The following is a 17776-nucleotide window of genomic DNA, read 5'->3' as shown; positions in this document are numbered from 1 at the left end:
AGTGTCTATGGGCCTCAAATTGGGGTCCATTAAGGTTCAAATTTCGGCCCTGTCAATTTTCTTCCAGAAAGAATTGGCTTCAGTTCCTGAAGTCCAGAACTTTGTCAAGGGAGTATTGCATATACAACCCTCTTTTGTGCCTCCAGTGGCACTGTGGGATCTCAACGTAGTTCTTGGATTCTTCAAATCACATTGGTTTAAAACCAGTCAAATCTGTGGATTTGAAGCATCTCACATGAAAAGTGACCATGTTCTTGGCCCTGGCCTGGACCAGGCGAGTGTCAAATTGGTGTTTTTTTTCTCAAAAAAGCCCATATTTGTTTGTCCATTCGGACAGGGCAGAGCTGCGGACTCGTCCCCAGTTCTCTCCCTAAGGTGGTGTCAGTGTTTCACCTGAACCAGCTTATTGTGGTGCCTTGCACCTACTAGGGACTTGGAGGACTCCAAGTTGCTAGATGTTGTCAGGGCCCTGAAAATATAGGTTCCAGGACGGCTGGAGTCAGGAAAACTGACTTGCTGTTATCCTGTATGCACCCAACAAACTGGGTGCTCTTGCTTTTAAGCAGACTATTGCTAGTTGGATGTGTAATACAATTCAGCTTGCACATTCTGTGGCAGGCCTGCCACAGCCAAAATATGTAAATGCCCATTCCACAAGGAAGGTGGGCTCATCTTTGGCGGCTGCCCGAGGGGTCTCGGCTTTACAACTTTGCCGAGCGGTTATTTAGTCAGGGGCAAACACGTTTGTAAAATCCTACAAATTTGATACCCTGGCTAAGGAGGACCTGGAGTTCTCTCATTCGGTGCTGCAGAGTCATCCGCACTCTCCCGCCCGTTTGGGAGCTTTGGTATAATCCCCATGGTCCTTTCAGGAACCCCAGCATCCACTAGGACGATAGAGAAAATAAGAATTTACTTACCGATAATTCTATTTCTCGGAGTCCGTAGTGGATGCTGGGCGCCCATCCCAAGTGCGGATTATCTGCAATACTTGTACATAGTTACAAAAATCGGGTTATTATTGTTGTGAGCCATCTTTTCAGAGGCTCCGCTGTTATCATACTGTTAACTGGGTTTAGATCACAAGTTGTACGGTGTGATTGGTGTGGCTGGTATGAGTCTTACCCGGGATTCAAAATTCCTCCCTTTATTGTGTACGCTCGTCCGGGCACAGTACCTAACTGGCTTGGAGGAGGGTCATAGGGGGAGGAGCCAGTGCACACCACCTGATCGGAAAGCTTTACTTTTGTGCCCTGTCTCCTGCGGAGCCGCTATTCCCCATGGTCCTTTCAGGAACCCCAGCATCCACTACGGACTCCGAGAAATAGAATTATCGGTAAGTAAATTCTTATTATAAGACTGGCAAGGTGGTTTTTAGGTTTTTAAATCTGAACCCCCGCCAGTATAAATATTTTAAAAAATAGCGGGGCTGAAGCGCGCCATTAAGGGGGCGGGGCTTAGCCCTCACAGCGCTCAGCGGCGCCATTTTCTCTTCACAGAGCTGCAGAGACGCTGGTCCTTCCTCTACACTGCTGTATCAAGTAACAGGGTGCAAAGCAGGGGGTGGGGCACAGTTATTTGGGTGCTATATATGTATTTATAAAAGCGCTAACAGGTCTGAGGCTTGGTATAAGGGTTTTCAGAACCGGGCTAAGCGCTGGGTTGTGAGCTGACAAAACTGTGTTTCTCTGACAGGCTTTATTGTGGGTATGTCCACCATATGCCCAGTGTGTCTGTGGGTGTCGGTACACGTGTGTCGGCATGTCTGAGGCTGAGTGCTCTTCTCAGGAGGAGGCTGGATTAGGGACAGAAACGGCTGTGGGAGTGACCATGTCGGCACCGCCGACTCCTGATTGGTGAATGTTTTGAGTGCTTTAAATGCAAATGTGGCTTTATTAAATAAAAGATTGGATAAGTCTGAGTCTCAGAACCAGGCATGGAAAAAAATCCGTGTAGGATGTGTTGTCACAGGTCCAGGCCCCCTCAGGGTCACAAAAGCGTTCATTTACCCAGATAGCAGATACCGACACGGACTCTGACTCCAGTGTCAACTATAGTGATGCCAGATTAAATCCTAAACTGGCTAAGAGCATTCAGTACATGATTGTGACGTGTTACATATCACGGAGTATTCTGCTGTTCCTGATACAAGGGTCTGTATGTTTAAAGGAAAGAAACCTGAGGTAACGTTTCCTCCCTCTCATGAACTGAACACGCTTTTTGAAAAGGTTTGGGAAAATCCTGACCAGAAGTTTCAGATTCCCAAGAGAATTCCGGTGGCGTATCCGTTCCCCTATGGGGATAGGGAAAAGTGGGAGTCACCCCCCACTGTAGACAAGGCACTGTCACGACTATCCAAAAAGGTGGCGCCCGTCCCAGTGCGGACTCTGTCTGCAGTTATTAGTTATGTTTACACACAGGTTGTGTTTCGGTTATAATCAGCCCGTTGCTGACATTGTTCATGCCGTGGACTGGAGTTCTGTTAATTGCAATGTTGTACGGTGTGTTTGTGGTGTGAGCTGGTATGTATCTCACCTTAGTTTAACAATAAATCCTTTTCCCTCGAAATGTTTGTCTCCCTGGGCACAGTTCCTATAACTGGAGTCTGGAGGAGGGGCATAAAGGGAGGAGCCAGTTCACACCCCTTCAAAGTCTTAAAGTGCCCATGTCTCCTGCGGATCCGGTCTATACCCCATGGTTCTTGAAGTGTCCCCAGCATCCTCTACGCACTAAGAGAAAAGGATTTACCGGTAGGTATTAAAATTCTATTAAAGTAGATGCTCTTAATCTCACCAAAAGAATAGGTAATTACGTTGCAGGTATGTTGGTACACTTTCTTTCAGACTTCGGCGTGACTATAGATGTGTGGCATTCTGGGCTTTTTGAGAAGACCGTTTTCCAGAAAATTATGACTTTCATCTCTGAAGCCACAGCACCACCCACCGTCTAGCTGCGTCCTATCTTACGCCTAAGCGCTTGCTTAAAATAGGGGGCAGGGAAGACTTTAAGAGCAGTATTCAATTCTTTTCACCCCCTTCCACACCCGTTCTGTTTCTGCTGATGGGTGTGGTATCATCATTTCAGCTTGCTACCCCTTGGGTAGTGAGGCGCCCTAACCCTTTACGCAGCTAAACCTGATTACTATGGGTGCGATATGCGTTATAACGGGGATCACTTTAGAAAGGAGATTGGGCGTGATATATCATTTGAATACCACCTTTTATGTCTTAAATGCAACTCGTTAGATTGCACATTTTGGCACTTATTATGGTCCTATCCTGTAATTAACTCATTCTGGAAGGAAGCCACCCAGATTATGGTTACAATGGGGATTCCCTTCGATGTATTTACCCAACCAGTGTGTGTATTGGCAGCTTGTGAAGATGACACGTTTGATAAATGCACACAGCGATACTTTATTCATTTATGTACGTTGGCAAAGGTATGTGTAGCTAGGTCCTGGTTGGCTTGTACTGACCCCACTATAGGTGCATGGTTATCACTAATTAATGAGGTTGCTAGACATGAAAAAATTGTTTTCTATCTAGGCAGGCGGTAATTAAATATTACAAAATGTGGGATAGGTGGTTGGTGTCTCCCTCTATGCAAGATTATGAGGTCTTGTGTCAGCCCTACCATACTCTATTACATTCATCTTGCAAGGTTAACGTTACACAGACAGTGAAGAGATGTCGATTCAGCTGGCTTGCATAACTTAATTTCATTGTCTACACACCGGATATTGCTTAAACTGCCCAAATACTGTTTCTCTATCGTCCTAGTGGATGCTGGGGTTCCTGAAAGGACCATGGGGAATAGCGGCTCCGCAGGAGACAGGGCACAAAAAGTAAAGCTTTTTCCGATCAGGTGGTGTGCACTGGCTCCTCCCCCTATGACCCTCCTCAAGTTAGATTTTTGTGCCCGGCCGAGAAGGGTGCAATCTAGGTGGCTCTCCTAAAGAGCTGCTTAGAAAAAGTTTAGCTAGGTTTTTTATTTTACAGTGATTCCTGCTGGCAACAGGATCACTGCAGCGAGGGACTGAGGGGAGAAGGAGTCAACTCACCTGCGTGCAGGATGGATTGGCTTCTTGGCTACTGGACATCAAGCTCCAGAGGGACGATCACGGGTACAGCCTGGATGGTCACCGGAGCCACGCCGCCGGCCCCCTTGCAGATGCTGAAGACAGAAGAGGTCCAGAATCGGCGGCTGAAGACTCCTGCAGTCTTCAAAAGGTAGCGCACAGCACTGCAGCTGTGCGCCATTTTCCTCTCAGCACACTTCACACGGCAGTCACTGAGGGTGCAGGGCGCTGGGAGGGGGGCGCCCTGGGAGGCAAAATGATTACCTATAAAGGCTAAAAATACCTCACATATAGCCCTAGAGGCTATATGGAGATATTTAACCCCTGCCTGATTTCTCTAAATAGCGGGAGACGAGCCCGCCAGAAAAGGGGCGGGGCCTATCTCCTCAGCACACGGCGCCATTTCCTCTCACAGTTCCGCTGGTCAGGACGGCTCCCAAGTCTCTCCCCTGCACTGCACTACAGAAACAGGGTAAAACAGAGAGGGGGGGGGCACATTTATGGCGATAAATTGATATAACAAAGCAGCTATAAGGGAGCACTTATTATAAGGCTATCCCTGATATATATATAGCGCTTTTGGTGTGTGCTGGCAAACTCTCCCTCTGTCTCCCCAAAGGGCTAGTGGGTCCTGTCTTCGTTAGGAGCATTCCCTGTGTGTCTGCTGTGTGTCGGTACGTGTGTGTCGACATGTATGAGGACGATATTGGTGTGGAGGCGGAGCAATTGCCAAATATGAGGATGTCACCCCCTAGGGAGTCGACACCGGAATGGATGCCTTTATTTATGGAACTACGGGATAGTGTCAACACGCTAAAGCAGTCGTTTGACGACATGAGGCGGCCGGACAATCAATTAGTGCCTGTCCAGGCGACTCAAACACCGTCAGGGGCTGTGAAACGCCCTTTGCCTCAGTCGGTCGACACAGACCCAGACACAGGCGATGACTCCAGTGGTGACGGTGACGAATCAACCGTATTTTCCAGTAGGGCCACACGTTATATGATTTTGGCAATGAAGGAGGCGTTACATTTAGCTGATACTACAGGTACCACTAAACAGGGTATTATGTGGGGTATGAAAAAACTACCTATAGTTTTTCCTGAATCAGAAGAATTAAATGACGTGTGTAATGAAGCGTGGGTTGCCCCTGATAAAAAACTGATAATTTCAAAGAAATTATTGGCATTATACCCTTTCCCGCCAGAGGTTAGGGAGCGCTGGGAAACACCTCCTAGGGTGGACAAGGCGCTAACACGCTTATCTAAACAAGTGGCGTTACCCTCTCCTGAGACGGCCGCACTTAAAGATCCATCAGATAGGAGGATGGAAAATATCCAAAAAAGTATATACACACATGCAGGTGTTATACTACGACCAGCTGTAGCGACTGCCTGGATGGGCAGTGCTGGGGTAGTTTGGTCAGAGTCCCTGATTGAAAATATTGATACCCTGGACAGGGACAATATTTTACTGTCGTTAGAACAAATAAAGGATGCATTTCTTTATATGCGTGATGCACAGAGGGATATCTGCACACTGGCATCACGGGTAAGTGCTATGTCCATTTCGGCCAGAAGAGCTTTATGGACGCGACAGTGGTCAGGTGATGCGGATTCAAAACGGCATATGGAAGTTTTGCCGTATAAAGGGGAGGAGTTATTTGGAGTCGGTCTATCAGATTTGGTGGCCACGGCTACAGCCGGGAAATCCACCTTTCTACCTCAAGTCACTCCCCCACAGAAAAAGGCACCGACTTTTCAACCGCAGCCCTTTCGTTCCTTTAAAAATAAGAGAGCAAAGGGCTATTCATATCTGCCACGAGGCAAAGGTCGAGGGAAGAGACAGCAACACGCAGCTCCTTCCCAGGAACAGAAGCCCTCCCCGGCTTCTACAAAAGCCTCAGCATGACGCTGGGGCTCCTCAAGCGGACTCGGGGATGGTGGGCGGTCGTCTCAAAAATTACAGCGCGCAGTGGGCTCACTCGCAGGTAGATCCCTGGATCCTGCAGATAATATCTCAAGGGTACAGGTTGGAATTAGAGACGGATCCACCTCGCCGTTTCCTGAAGTCTGCTTTACCAACGTCCCCCTCCGAAAGGGAGACGGTTTTGGAAGCCATTCACAAGCTGTACTCTCAGCAGGTGATAGTCAAGGTACCTCTTCTACAACAAGGGAAGGGGTATTATTCCACTCTTTTTGTGGTACCGAAGCCGGATGGCTCGGTAAGGCCTATTCTAAATCTGAAGTCCTTGAACCTGTACATAAAGAAGTTCAAGTTCAAAATGGAGTCACTCAGAGCAGTGATAGCGAACCTGGAAGAGGGGGACTTTATGGTATCCTTGGACATCAAGGATGCGTATCTCCACGTTCCAATTTACCCCTCACACCAGGGGTACCTCAGGTTCGTTGTACAAAACTGTCACTATCAGTTTCAGACGCTGCCGTTCGGATTGTCCACGGCACCTCGGATCTTTACAAAGGTGATGGCCGAGATGATGATTCTTCTTCGAAGAAAAGGCGTATTAATTATCCCATACTTGGACGATCTCCTAATAAGGGCGAGGTCCAGAGAACAGCTAGAGATGGGATTAGCACTGTCTCAAGAAGTGCTAAAACAGCACGGGTGGATTCTGAATATTCCAAAATCCCAGTTAATGCCGACAACTCGTCTGCTGTTCCTAGGGATGATTCTGGACACGGTTCAGAAAAAGGTTTTTCTCCCGGAGGAAAAAGCCAAGGAGTTATCCGAGCTTGTCAGGAACCTCCTAAAACCAGGAAAGGTGTCTGTACATCAATGCACAAGAGTCCTGGGAAAAATGGTGGCTTCTTACGAAGCAATTCCATTCGGCAGATTCCACGCAAGAATTTTCCAAAGGGATCTGTTGGACAAATGGTCAGGGTCGCATCTTCAGATGCACCTACGGATAACCCTGTCTCCAAGGACAAGGGTGTCTCTTCTGTGGTGGTTGCAGAGTCCTCATCTATTGGAGGGCCGCAGATTCGGCATACAGGATTGGATCCTGGTGACCACGGACGCCAGCCTGAGAGGCTGGGGAGCAGTCACACAAGGAAGAAACTTCCAGGGAGTATGGACGAGCCTGGAAACGTCTCTTCACATAAACATTCTGGAACTAAGAGCAATATACAATGCTCTAAGCCAGGCAGAACCTCTGCTTCAGGGAAAACCGGTGTTGATCCAGTCGGACAACATCACGGCAGTCGCCCATGTGAACAGACAGGGCGGCACAAGAAGCAGGAGTGCAATGGCAGAAGCTGCAAGGATTCTTCGCTGGGCAGAGAATCATGTGATAGCGCTATCAGCAGTGTTCATCCCGGGAGTGGACAACTGGGAAGCAGACTTCCTCAGCAGACACGATCTTCACCCGGGAGAGTGGGGACTTCATCCAGAAGTCTTCCACATGCTGGTAACCCGTTGGGAAAGACCAATGGTGGACATGATGGCGTCTCGCCTCAACAAAAAACTGGACAGGTATTGCGCCAGGTCAAGAGATCCGCAGGCAATAGCTGTGGACGCGCTGGTAACGCCTTGGGTGTACCAGTCGGTGTATGTGTTTCCTCCTCTGCCTCTCATACCAAAAGTATTGAGAATTATACGGCAAAGAGGCGTAAGAACGATACTAGTGGTTCCGGATTGGCCAAGAAGGACTTGGTACCCGGAACTTCAAGAGATGATCACGGAAGATCCGTGGCCTCTACCTCTAAGGAGGGACTTGCTTCAGCAGGGTCCCTGTCTGTTTCAAGACTTACCGCGGCTGCGTTTGACGGCATGGCGGTTGAACGCCGGATCCTAATGGAAAAAGGCATGCCGGAAGAAGTCATTCCTACTTTGATTAAAGCAAGGAAAGAAGTAACCGTGCAACATTATCACCGAATTTGGCGAAAATATGTTGCGTGGTGCGAAGATCGGAGTGCTCCGACGGAGGAATTTCAACTGGGTCGATTCCTACATTTCCTGCAATCAGGATTGTCTATGGGTCTCAAATTGGGATCTATTAAGGTTCAAATTTCGGCCCTGTCGATTTTCTTTCAAAAAGAATTGGCTTCAGTCCCTGAAGTCCAGACCTTTGTGAAGGGAGTGCTGCATATACAGCCTCCTGTGGTGCCTCCAGTGGCACCGTGGGATCTCAATGTAGTTTTGGATTTTCTAAAATCTCATTGGTTTGAACCACTAAATAAGGTGGATTTGAAATATCTCACTTGGAAAGTGACCATGCTTCTAGCCCTGGCTTCTGCCAGGAGAGTGTCAGAATTGGCAGCTTTATCTTACAAAAGCCCATATCTGATTTTCCATTCGGACAGGGCAGAACTGCGGACTCGTCCGCATTTTCTCCCTAAGGTGGTGTCAGCATTTCATCTGAACCAGCCTATTGTAGTGCCTGCGGCTACAAGTGACTTGGAGGACTCCAAGTTACTGGACGTTGTCAGAGCATTAAAAATATATATTGCAAGAACAGCTGGAGTCAGAAAATCTGACTCGTTGTTTATATTGTATGCACCCAACAAGATGGGTGCTCCTGCGTCTAAGCAGACGATTGCTCGTTGGATCTGTAGCACAATCCAACTGGCACATTCTGTGGCAGGCCTGCCACAGCCTAAATCTGTAAAGGCCCACTCCACAAGGAAGGTGGGCTCATCTTGGGCGGCTGCCCGTGGGGTCTCGGCATTACAACTTTGCCGAGCAGCTACGTGGTCAGGGGAGAACACGTTTGTAAAATTTTACAAATTTGATACTCTGGCTAAGGAGGACCTGGAGTTCTCTCATTCGGTGCTGCAGAGTCATCCGCACTCTCCCGCCCGTTTGGGAGCTTTGGTATAATCCCCATGGTCCTTTCAGGAACCCCAGCATCCACTAGGACGATAGAGAAAATAAGATTTTACTTACCGATAAATCTATTTCTCGGAGTCCGTAGTGGATGCTGGGCGCCCATCCCAAGTGCGGATTATCTGCATAAATTGTACATAGTTATTGTTAACTTATTCGGGTTATTGTTGTAGGAAGCCATCTTTCAGAGGCTCCGCTGTTATCATACTGTTAACTGGGTTTAGATCACAAGTTGTACGGTGTGATTGGTGTGGCTGGTATGAGTCTTACCCGGGATTCAAAATCCTCCCTTATTGTGTACGCTCGTCCGGGCACAGTACCTAACTGGAGTCTGGAGGAGGGTCATAGGGGGAGGAGCCAGTGCACACCACCTGATCGGAAAAAGCTTTACTTTTTGTGCCCTGTCTCCTGCGGAGCCGCTATTCCCCATGGTCCTTTCAGGAACCCCAGCATCCACTACGGACTCCGAGAAATAGATTTATCGGTAAGTAAAATCTTATTAATTGTGATTCTATGATATCTTGTGTACTTAACATTATAGAGGCTACAATTGTATTGTTATTATTATTCAATCTTTATGGACAGTGTGACATGGTTACTGTTTTGTAAAGTGACAAACTTATTGTTAATTGGTTTGTATTGTAACAAAAATAAAAAACGTAATAAAAATGTAACACATTTTTTAAAAAGTAAATTTTCTCAGCCTACAAGATCCAGTGACCTTCTGCTCCACAGGAGGATTTTGTCATCACAGAGATCGCCTTAGGACACCTACAGTATGATGTTCTGGCCAGGTCAAACTCCACACCTGGCAAAGTTTGCCTCTCTCCTGCTTGCAACCATACTGTACATATCTTGAGTTATCCAAGAAATACCAAAGAATGGGCTATACTTGCTGTTTGCCAACAGAAATTCATGATCAATGTTGAGAGTATGAATGCAGAGCGATGACGCTATCTGTCACTTGTGTTAAAGAAATTACAAATTTGCAGAGTTAAAAGTTCATGTTATATTTTGTTATGCTGTAGGAGGAATATTCAGCAGAGGGATTAAAATGGTCTTTTATCAGTTACCAAGACAACAAGAACTGTGTGAAGCTCATTGATGGAAGTCCAGTCAGTATCTTCTCTTTGCTAAATGAGGTATGTAATTACAATGTGAGATATTGGAGATATGTGTGCCAATAGTAATACCTATGGTGTACTATATCATATATTTATTATTTTTATTGTTTGGTCTTTTATCAAAAGCTGCAATACTCTTTCCCTACTGCACATGTCCCAAAGGGTACAGAAAGAACGCATTGGTAATTGGTCTTCAGGTCCGCTAAGGGAAAGACCCAACTTATTAAGTCCTAAAGCCTCTAAGATGCAAAAAAGACATTTACTATTTATGCTTGGTCTACAAAACCTCTCGGAGGTCCATCTTTTGCCATAAAGACATTGGGGGAGATGTACTAAGTCTTGGAGAGTGATAAAGTACCAGTCAATCAGCTCCTAACTGCCATGTTACAGGCTGTGTTTGAAAAATGACAGTTAGGAGCTTATTGGTGGGTAGTTTATCTCTCTACACTTTATCACTCTCCAAGGCTTAGTACATCTACCTCCTTGCCTCTAAAAAAACCTTATGGTTCCTTGTGTCTGACTTACATTGTGATAGTGTGGGAAACATACATTTTTACCTAGACTTCATTATAGAGCACATGCTACTATATAAACTCCATTGCACTTACTGGGAACACAGTATGTGGTAGAAGCATACTTTTGTTTTTGAAATGTATGAGCAGATCCCTTTTCTTGTGGGTATGTCTATGCAAAATATCTTTACTTGTGGTGTGTCTGCATGTTTCTAAATATTCTTTCAAAAGATACATACATACAATGTACAGCATAATATAGCAAATTATATTTACCAATGACTGCCATTCTAGTAACAAGCAATGGCCTTCATTCGTTATACCAATACATTACTAACAGTGACATGATACAGAAGATGAAGATGGCCTTGCTCAGATAAGGTGTGGTATGGCCGAAGCATTATTATCCACCAACATTAAAGCTGCCATTGTTGATTGACATGTCTGTGCAGCTAACAGATTAATAAGAGACCATGGAAGGTGGAGACATGAAATATGAATTGGTTACTGTAGTTGTGTTCTCCTACATCATTACTGCAGTTGTGCTGAACAGTCGCTCCTGGCATGCCAGGTACCATAATACTCTGCTAGCCTTGGATGGGTTTTTTTTTGTAGACAATGTGTCTTTTTCACAGCGAGACGCACCAGAGGACTCTGATGATTAATTTGATATTCGACACCTGCACATCTGTGTGCGACTGAGTATCTGAATCTGTATAATGATTGCTACGATGCATTGGCTGCTTTTTTCCATGGCAAGTCCTATTGAGCTTCATATGCAGACTCATCCGCATACAGATATGCAAGTGTCAATTATCATATTAAACAGCACAGTCTCCATGTGTGTCCTAGTCGCATTGCGTCGTGACTAAGATGCATTTTTGGCAAAAAAAGTTACCTGACAATAGCAGAATTGCTGATGACCACCCCGAGCCACGGGGTGGACTATCGCATGGCGATGACCCGCACGTTTTTATAATACCAAAGCTTGAGCAGTGACGTCTGTTTTGTTATTTGTCTGCTGAGTGTATCTTCTACTACTTGATCCCATGGTGAGGGGCAAAAAAGCTAAGACCACGACGAAAGGGACTCCGAGATCTGCCGACTGCCACTCGTCTGATCTACATCAGTTCCTGATATCGCCTAGTGCAGATCCGACTCTTGGCAACGTAGTTCCTGCATCCCCGACTTTGTCCGCATCGTCTAATGGTATGTCTTCATCTGGGGATACACAGCCTCAGGCGGCCTCCTCTTTAACTGCAGAGATAAGTGAAATCTTGTCCCATGTTAAATCGCTACCCACAAAACAGGACTTTCTGGCCTTGGAGTCCCGCTTGCTGCCTACCATTAAACAAGAGGTGGCCATCATTCAAACTGACATGTCTCAACTTGCGACTCGAATTGACACATTGGAGGACCATGGAACGACTACTGTGGACACTTTATATAAATTCAGAGATATGATTTCGCACCAATCCACTGAGATTAATTTCCTTAAATCTCGCATACAGGATGTGGATAATCACGGCAGGCGGAATAATTTCAGGGTTAGAGGCCTCCCTGAGGCTATTCAGCAGATTTATCTAACAGATGTCCTCACAAAAATATTTGGAGAGAATATTGATTTAGACCCCAATAGTGAAATTGCCATCGGATCGCCTGCGTGATGTGCTTTGCTGGCTGCACTATTACACTTAAAAGGAGGAGATATTGAGGAAAGCTTGCCAACTGGATGGAATAGACTTTCAAGGTGACAAGATACAACTGTTTCCAGACTTGGCTTGGTCGACTCTGCAACAGCGTCGGGCCCTGAAACCCCCCACAGATTCCCTCCGGAGAACATGAACTGAAGTATCGTTGGGGTTTCCCATTCTATCTTCAGGTTTCCCACAGTGGCAGGTCGATCACGCTTTCTAAGCCGACGGATTTACCAACTTTCTTTACCTCCCTTAACATATAGCTCCTGGATTTGCTAGATTGGGAATCTTTTCACCGTCAACTCGAGCTTCCACCTATTGCTTAAGACTATGGTACGTGGCAACAAGTGCGGTCTCCGTGGAAAAGTGGGAAACAACCTACTGGTCCACAGTTATCTGAAATGACTTGACTATCATGGTGCACTACCTGTCGGTGAGATGACTCATGTCCTTTGGCGTCATATGCCTAGATTTTTTCTTTTCTTATAACTCTGATATTACATGCTGTTTACCAGTTTATTATTTTACATTAGTTTTAAAAGTATTTTCTATTCTCATCCTATATGTGTGTAGTAATGCTTACAATTTTAGGAATGGCGTTCCTACTTCCGTTTATAATCAAGTTCTCCTGTTGGCTATGTATCTTCTGTTCCCCCTTTTTCTATTTCTCTCCTTTTTCAATATTAGTCTCTGCTTATTGGTATATTTAAGTGTGGGTGATCGCTGTTTTTGGACCCCCTAGAATATCCCCCATTATGCTGCATCCACGGTTTCTCTGGGTTGGGAGGTTTCCACTCCTGATCCGGTTGCAGCTGTCCTTTTCTCAATGTTCACGGTATTTCTATATTGTACGTGTTTCTTCTGCTGTACATCTCTTTGTACTGCTGTCTTTTTTTTAAACTTTTCTGACTTTTTCTCTCTTCTGCTATTTATCCCTAGTGTCTATTCGTATTTTCTATTACCCTTTCCTTGTGACGCGCACTCTAATCACTGGTTCTCATTTCTCCATTATTGTATCGGTTGTTTGACAAATAGCATTTCTTTGCGGTTCGATCTATGATGGGACATGATCATTTACACATAGTTGCTTTTAATGTCAAGGGACTGAACATCCCTGAAAAATGGTCAAAACGTCTTAAATGGCTTAGAGATGATAAGTAACAGTTTCTGAGGGTGAAAAAAGACAATTTGTCCATCCATTTCAACCTATTTGTGATCTCCTATGCTGTATTATTTTTAGGACTAATTTTGTCTGTTTCTAATGTCTGCCGTTTTGTGTATTCCTTTTTTTTTTTAATAACTACTGTATAGTGCGTGACTACGCACCATAACCGTGTATATCTTTATCCATTAGGTACTTATCCGCCATTACTACTCCTTCCGGCAGGGAGTTCCAAACATGTATTGTCCTTACTGTGAAGAAACCTTTATGTGTTTGTGTGTGAAATCTCCTTTCCTCCAACCTAAGCGGGTGTCAACGTGTCCTCTGCTTTGATCTTACCAAAAACAGTTCCCCCGCAAGCTCTGTGTATTGTTCCCTTATATATTTGTAGATGTTGATCATGTCCCCTCTTAGTCTCCTCTTTTTCAGTGTAAACATGCCTAGTCTTGCACGCCTTTCCTCGTATTCCAGCATCTCCATCCCCTTAATTAGTTTGATCGCCCACCTCTGAATCTTTTCTAGCTCCAGGGGTATCCGGTTAGTAGATATACAGTGTCTAATTAGACAGTCAATAGATAGACACCATATGTCAGACAGACATTAGGTCGACAGGGTCAAAAGGTCGACAAGGTCAAAAGGTCATCATGAAAATGGTCGACAGAAAAAAGATATACACATTTTTTGAAAATTTTTACATGTTTTTGGACTATTTCATACCTTCTCTATCCATGTCATAGTAACATAGTAATTGAGGTTGAATAGAGGCAAAATGCCCATCGTGTTCAACCTGTATTAAGTTGTGTTGATTATAATGTACCTGCTGAAGTAATGTTTTATGACTAGTTAATAGCTATAAATCATGTTACACCCAGATTAACAACGTCAGTATTTTAAATGTTATAACCTTGGATATCATTTTCAATCAGAAATTTTCCAATCCTTTTTTAAATGCATTTACAGAGTCCGCCATTACTACCTTCCCTGGCAGTGTATTCCAAATCCTTATTGCCCTAACAGTAAAGAACCCTTTCCTCCATTGCGTACAGAATATTCTCTCCTCCAGCCTCAGCGAGTGCCCATGTGTCCTAAACAGTGTTTTTATAATTCCTCTGATAACTCTTTGTAATGCCACTTTACATATTTGAAGATATTAATAATGTCTCCTCTTAGACGCCTCTTTTCCAGTGTATACATATTCAACCTAGTGAGCCTTTCCTCATAATCCAGTCCCTCTAGCCCTTTAATCAATTTAGTAGCTCGTCTTTGAACCCTTTCGAGTTCACTGATATCTTTTTTTACACAGTGGTGCTCAAAACTGAACACAATATTCCAGGTGCGGACGTACCAATGATTTATACAGCTGCAGGGTTACATCCTCGTCCCTTGTCTCAATTCCCCGTTTTATGCACGCTAGTACCTTACTTGCCTTTTTTACTGCACTTTGACCTTGTGTACGGTTATTAAGCCTATTATCAATAAGTACTCCCAAATCTTTTTCCAATACTGTTACCCCTAGAATTTACCCATTTAATATGTAGGATGCAAGTTTGTTTTTAGTCCCGAAATGCATAACCTTGCATTTTTCTGGTTCCGGTATGAATGGTCGACCATGTTATGGTCGACAGTCATTAGGTCGACCACTATTGGTCGACATTGCCATGGTCGACATGGACACATGGTCGACACATGAAAAGGTCGACATGCGTTTTTTTTACTTTTTTGGGTGTCGTTTTTTGCGTAAAGTGACTGGGAACCCCAATTAGTGCACCGCGTCCCCTCGCATGGCTCACTTCGCTCGCCATGCTTCGGGCATGGTACCTTCGCTCCGCTACCGCTTCGCTCGGCACAGATTACCGTTCCAATCGTAGTCCACGTGGATCATAAAGTATGGAAAAGTTCCCTAAAAGAAAAAAAAGTTTAAAAACTCATGTCGACCTTTTCATGTGTCGACCTTTCATGTGTCGACCATGTGTCCATGGCGACCATGTCAATGTCGACCAATAGTGGTCGACCTAATTACTGTCGACCATAACATGGTCGACCATGTGAACGGATACCCATTTTTCTATATTGAACCTCATTCTCCATTTAGACGCCCAGGTTTCAAGTTTAGATAAATCATTCTGCAGAGACTCCACATCTATTTCCAAATTAATTACCCTACACAGTTTAGTATCATCTGCAAAGATTGACACTGTGCTTTCCAGGCCTATATCTAGGTCATTAATAAATATGTTGAACAGTAGTGGCCCGAGTATGGACCCTTGTGGTATTCCGCTGACTACTGGGGACCAGCTTGAGGACTTCCCATTGACCATTACTCGCTGTACCCTGTTATCCAGCCAGTTACTTATCCATGTACAAACACTTTTCCTAGGCCAAGCTCCTTAAATTTGATTATCAGTCTCCTGTGAGGCACTGTATCGAAGGCTTTTGCAAAATCTAAGTAGACCACATCCACTGCTTTTCCCTGGTCGAGATTATTGCTCACTTCCTCGTAGTAGCTAATTAAGTTAGTTTGACAGGATCTGTCCCTCACAAACCCATGCTGGTTCTTGCTAATAATCATAGCGGTTTGTAGATACTCCTGTATGCTATCCCTTAGAATTCCTTCCAATATTTTCCCCACTATAGACGTCAACCTAACCGGTCTGTAGTTACCCTGATGATTTTTGGATCCCTTTTTAAATAATGGCACTACCTCAGCTATATGCCAATCCTTTGGTACCATGCCTGATCTAATTGAACTATTGAAAGTCAAGTATAGGGGTCTTGCTAGTTCTGACCTAAGCTCCATAAGAACCCTCGGGTGAAGTCCATCAGGACCAGGTGATTTATTCATCTTAATTCTGCTTAGTCTCTCCCGGACTACTTCTTCACTTAAACAAGTATCTAACCACGAATCATTACTGCCACTATCGTTATGCACTCCTCCCACCATCAGTTCTTCTCTGGTGAACACTGATGAAAAAACATTGTTCAGTATTTCCGCTTTTATTTCGTCATCATTTATCAATACTCCAAATTCATCTTTTATGGGACCTATGTTCTCCTTTTTTAACCTTTTACTGTTTATGTAATTAAAAAACTTTTTAGGATTGGTTTTAATCTCTGTAGCGATTTGCTTTTCATTTTCCATTTTAGCTGCTCTTATTGTTTTTTTGCATTTTTTTATTGCATTCTTTGTAATACTTGAATAACTCCTCCTTTCCATTAGATTTAAATGCTTTGAAAGCACGCTTCTTGTTATCCATTTCTGCCTTGACCTTCTTGTTGAGCCACATCGGTTTGAGTTTAGTACTCCTGCGTTTACTGCCCATGGGAATAAATTTGTGAATATTGCTATCTAGCAACCCTTTTAAAGCATCCCACTTTTCCGGAGTGTTCGTGTCATGAAACAAAACTTCCCACTCAATGTGCACATCTCAGCATACTGAAATTAGCCTTCCTAAAGTTAAATGTTTTGGTTGAATCAGGGGCGGAACTCTGGGAGGCAGTGGAGTCGGCTGCCGCCGGGCTCCTGGCCTCAAGGGGGCGCATCTCCTCCACACTGTCTCCCGCTGCCTGACTCCTGAAGAGGAGCTTTCGTGTCAGTGTCAGGGGGAGCCCGCAGATCAGGAGGACTGGAGGAGCTACTCGCAGCCTGGAACCTGTCACCGGAAGAGGAGGAGCTCGTAGCAGCATGAGCACCCTCAGCGTTCTGAGGGAAAATCCCACCGGCCAGCCGCTGTGTGCTCCGGCTCTGCGGGTAAGTGGAGGTCCAGGGCAGCCTCACTTACCCTTCCTTGTGATGGTCACATAATCGTGCGTGCCGAAAGCCGGTGATTGGGGGGCGCGCGCGCGGGGTGGGGGGGGGGGGTCTTATTGTATACATTGCTGGGAGGTGCTGCACTTCGGATCCCTTCAATAATGACACACACAGCAGCACCATTATATAATCAATATTTCAATCTGGTACTATAGATTGTCACCAGGATACCATACCTGATGACAATCTATAGTACCAGATTGAAATATTGATTATATAAAGGTGCTGCTGTGTGTGTCATTACTGAAGGGATCCTAAGTGCAGCACCTCCCAGCAATATATTAAAACTTCTTGTGGGGGCACCAGAATAAGTAAATGTATAGAGAGAGAGAGATGTGGAATTCAGTGGCACTCCACAGACTTGAATATATTAATAATAAATAATTAATCCATGAATTAAATAAAGTATGGAGTATTAACTGTATAGAAGTCTGTGGAGTGCCACTGAATTCTACATCTATATGAGACCGTTGCTTTGACCTAAGGAGGGCACCACAGCAAGAATTCATTGTACCCTCAAAGGAGTGTCAGGCTCACAGTCCTATAA

The 17776-nt window shown here is 44.8% G+C and overlaps 1 protein-coding gene across 1 annotated transcript in view; it reads left to right on the top strand.

Moving 5' to 3' along the window:
* Positions 1-17776, top strand: part of MYO19 (myosin XIX) — a 450559-nt gene that overhangs the window by 192918 nt on the left and 239865 nt on the right. Inside the window, exon 14 of the mRNA XM_063955000.1 lies at positions 9955-10068. Coding sequence (XP_063811070.1) covers positions 9955-10068 — 114 coding nt within the window. The remainder of the gene's footprint in view (positions 1-9954; positions 10069-17776) is intronic.

Source organism: Pseudophryne corroboree, chromosome 2 (assembly GCF_028390025.1).
Source record: "Pseudophryne corroboree isolate aPseCor3 chromosome 2, aPseCor3.hap2, whole genome shotgun sequence".
NCBI classification, from domain to species: domain Eukaryota; kingdom Metazoa; phylum Chordata; class Amphibia; order Anura; family Myobatrachidae; genus Pseudophryne; species Pseudophryne corroboree.
This window is presented reverse-complemented; position numbering and strand designations above follow the sequence as displayed.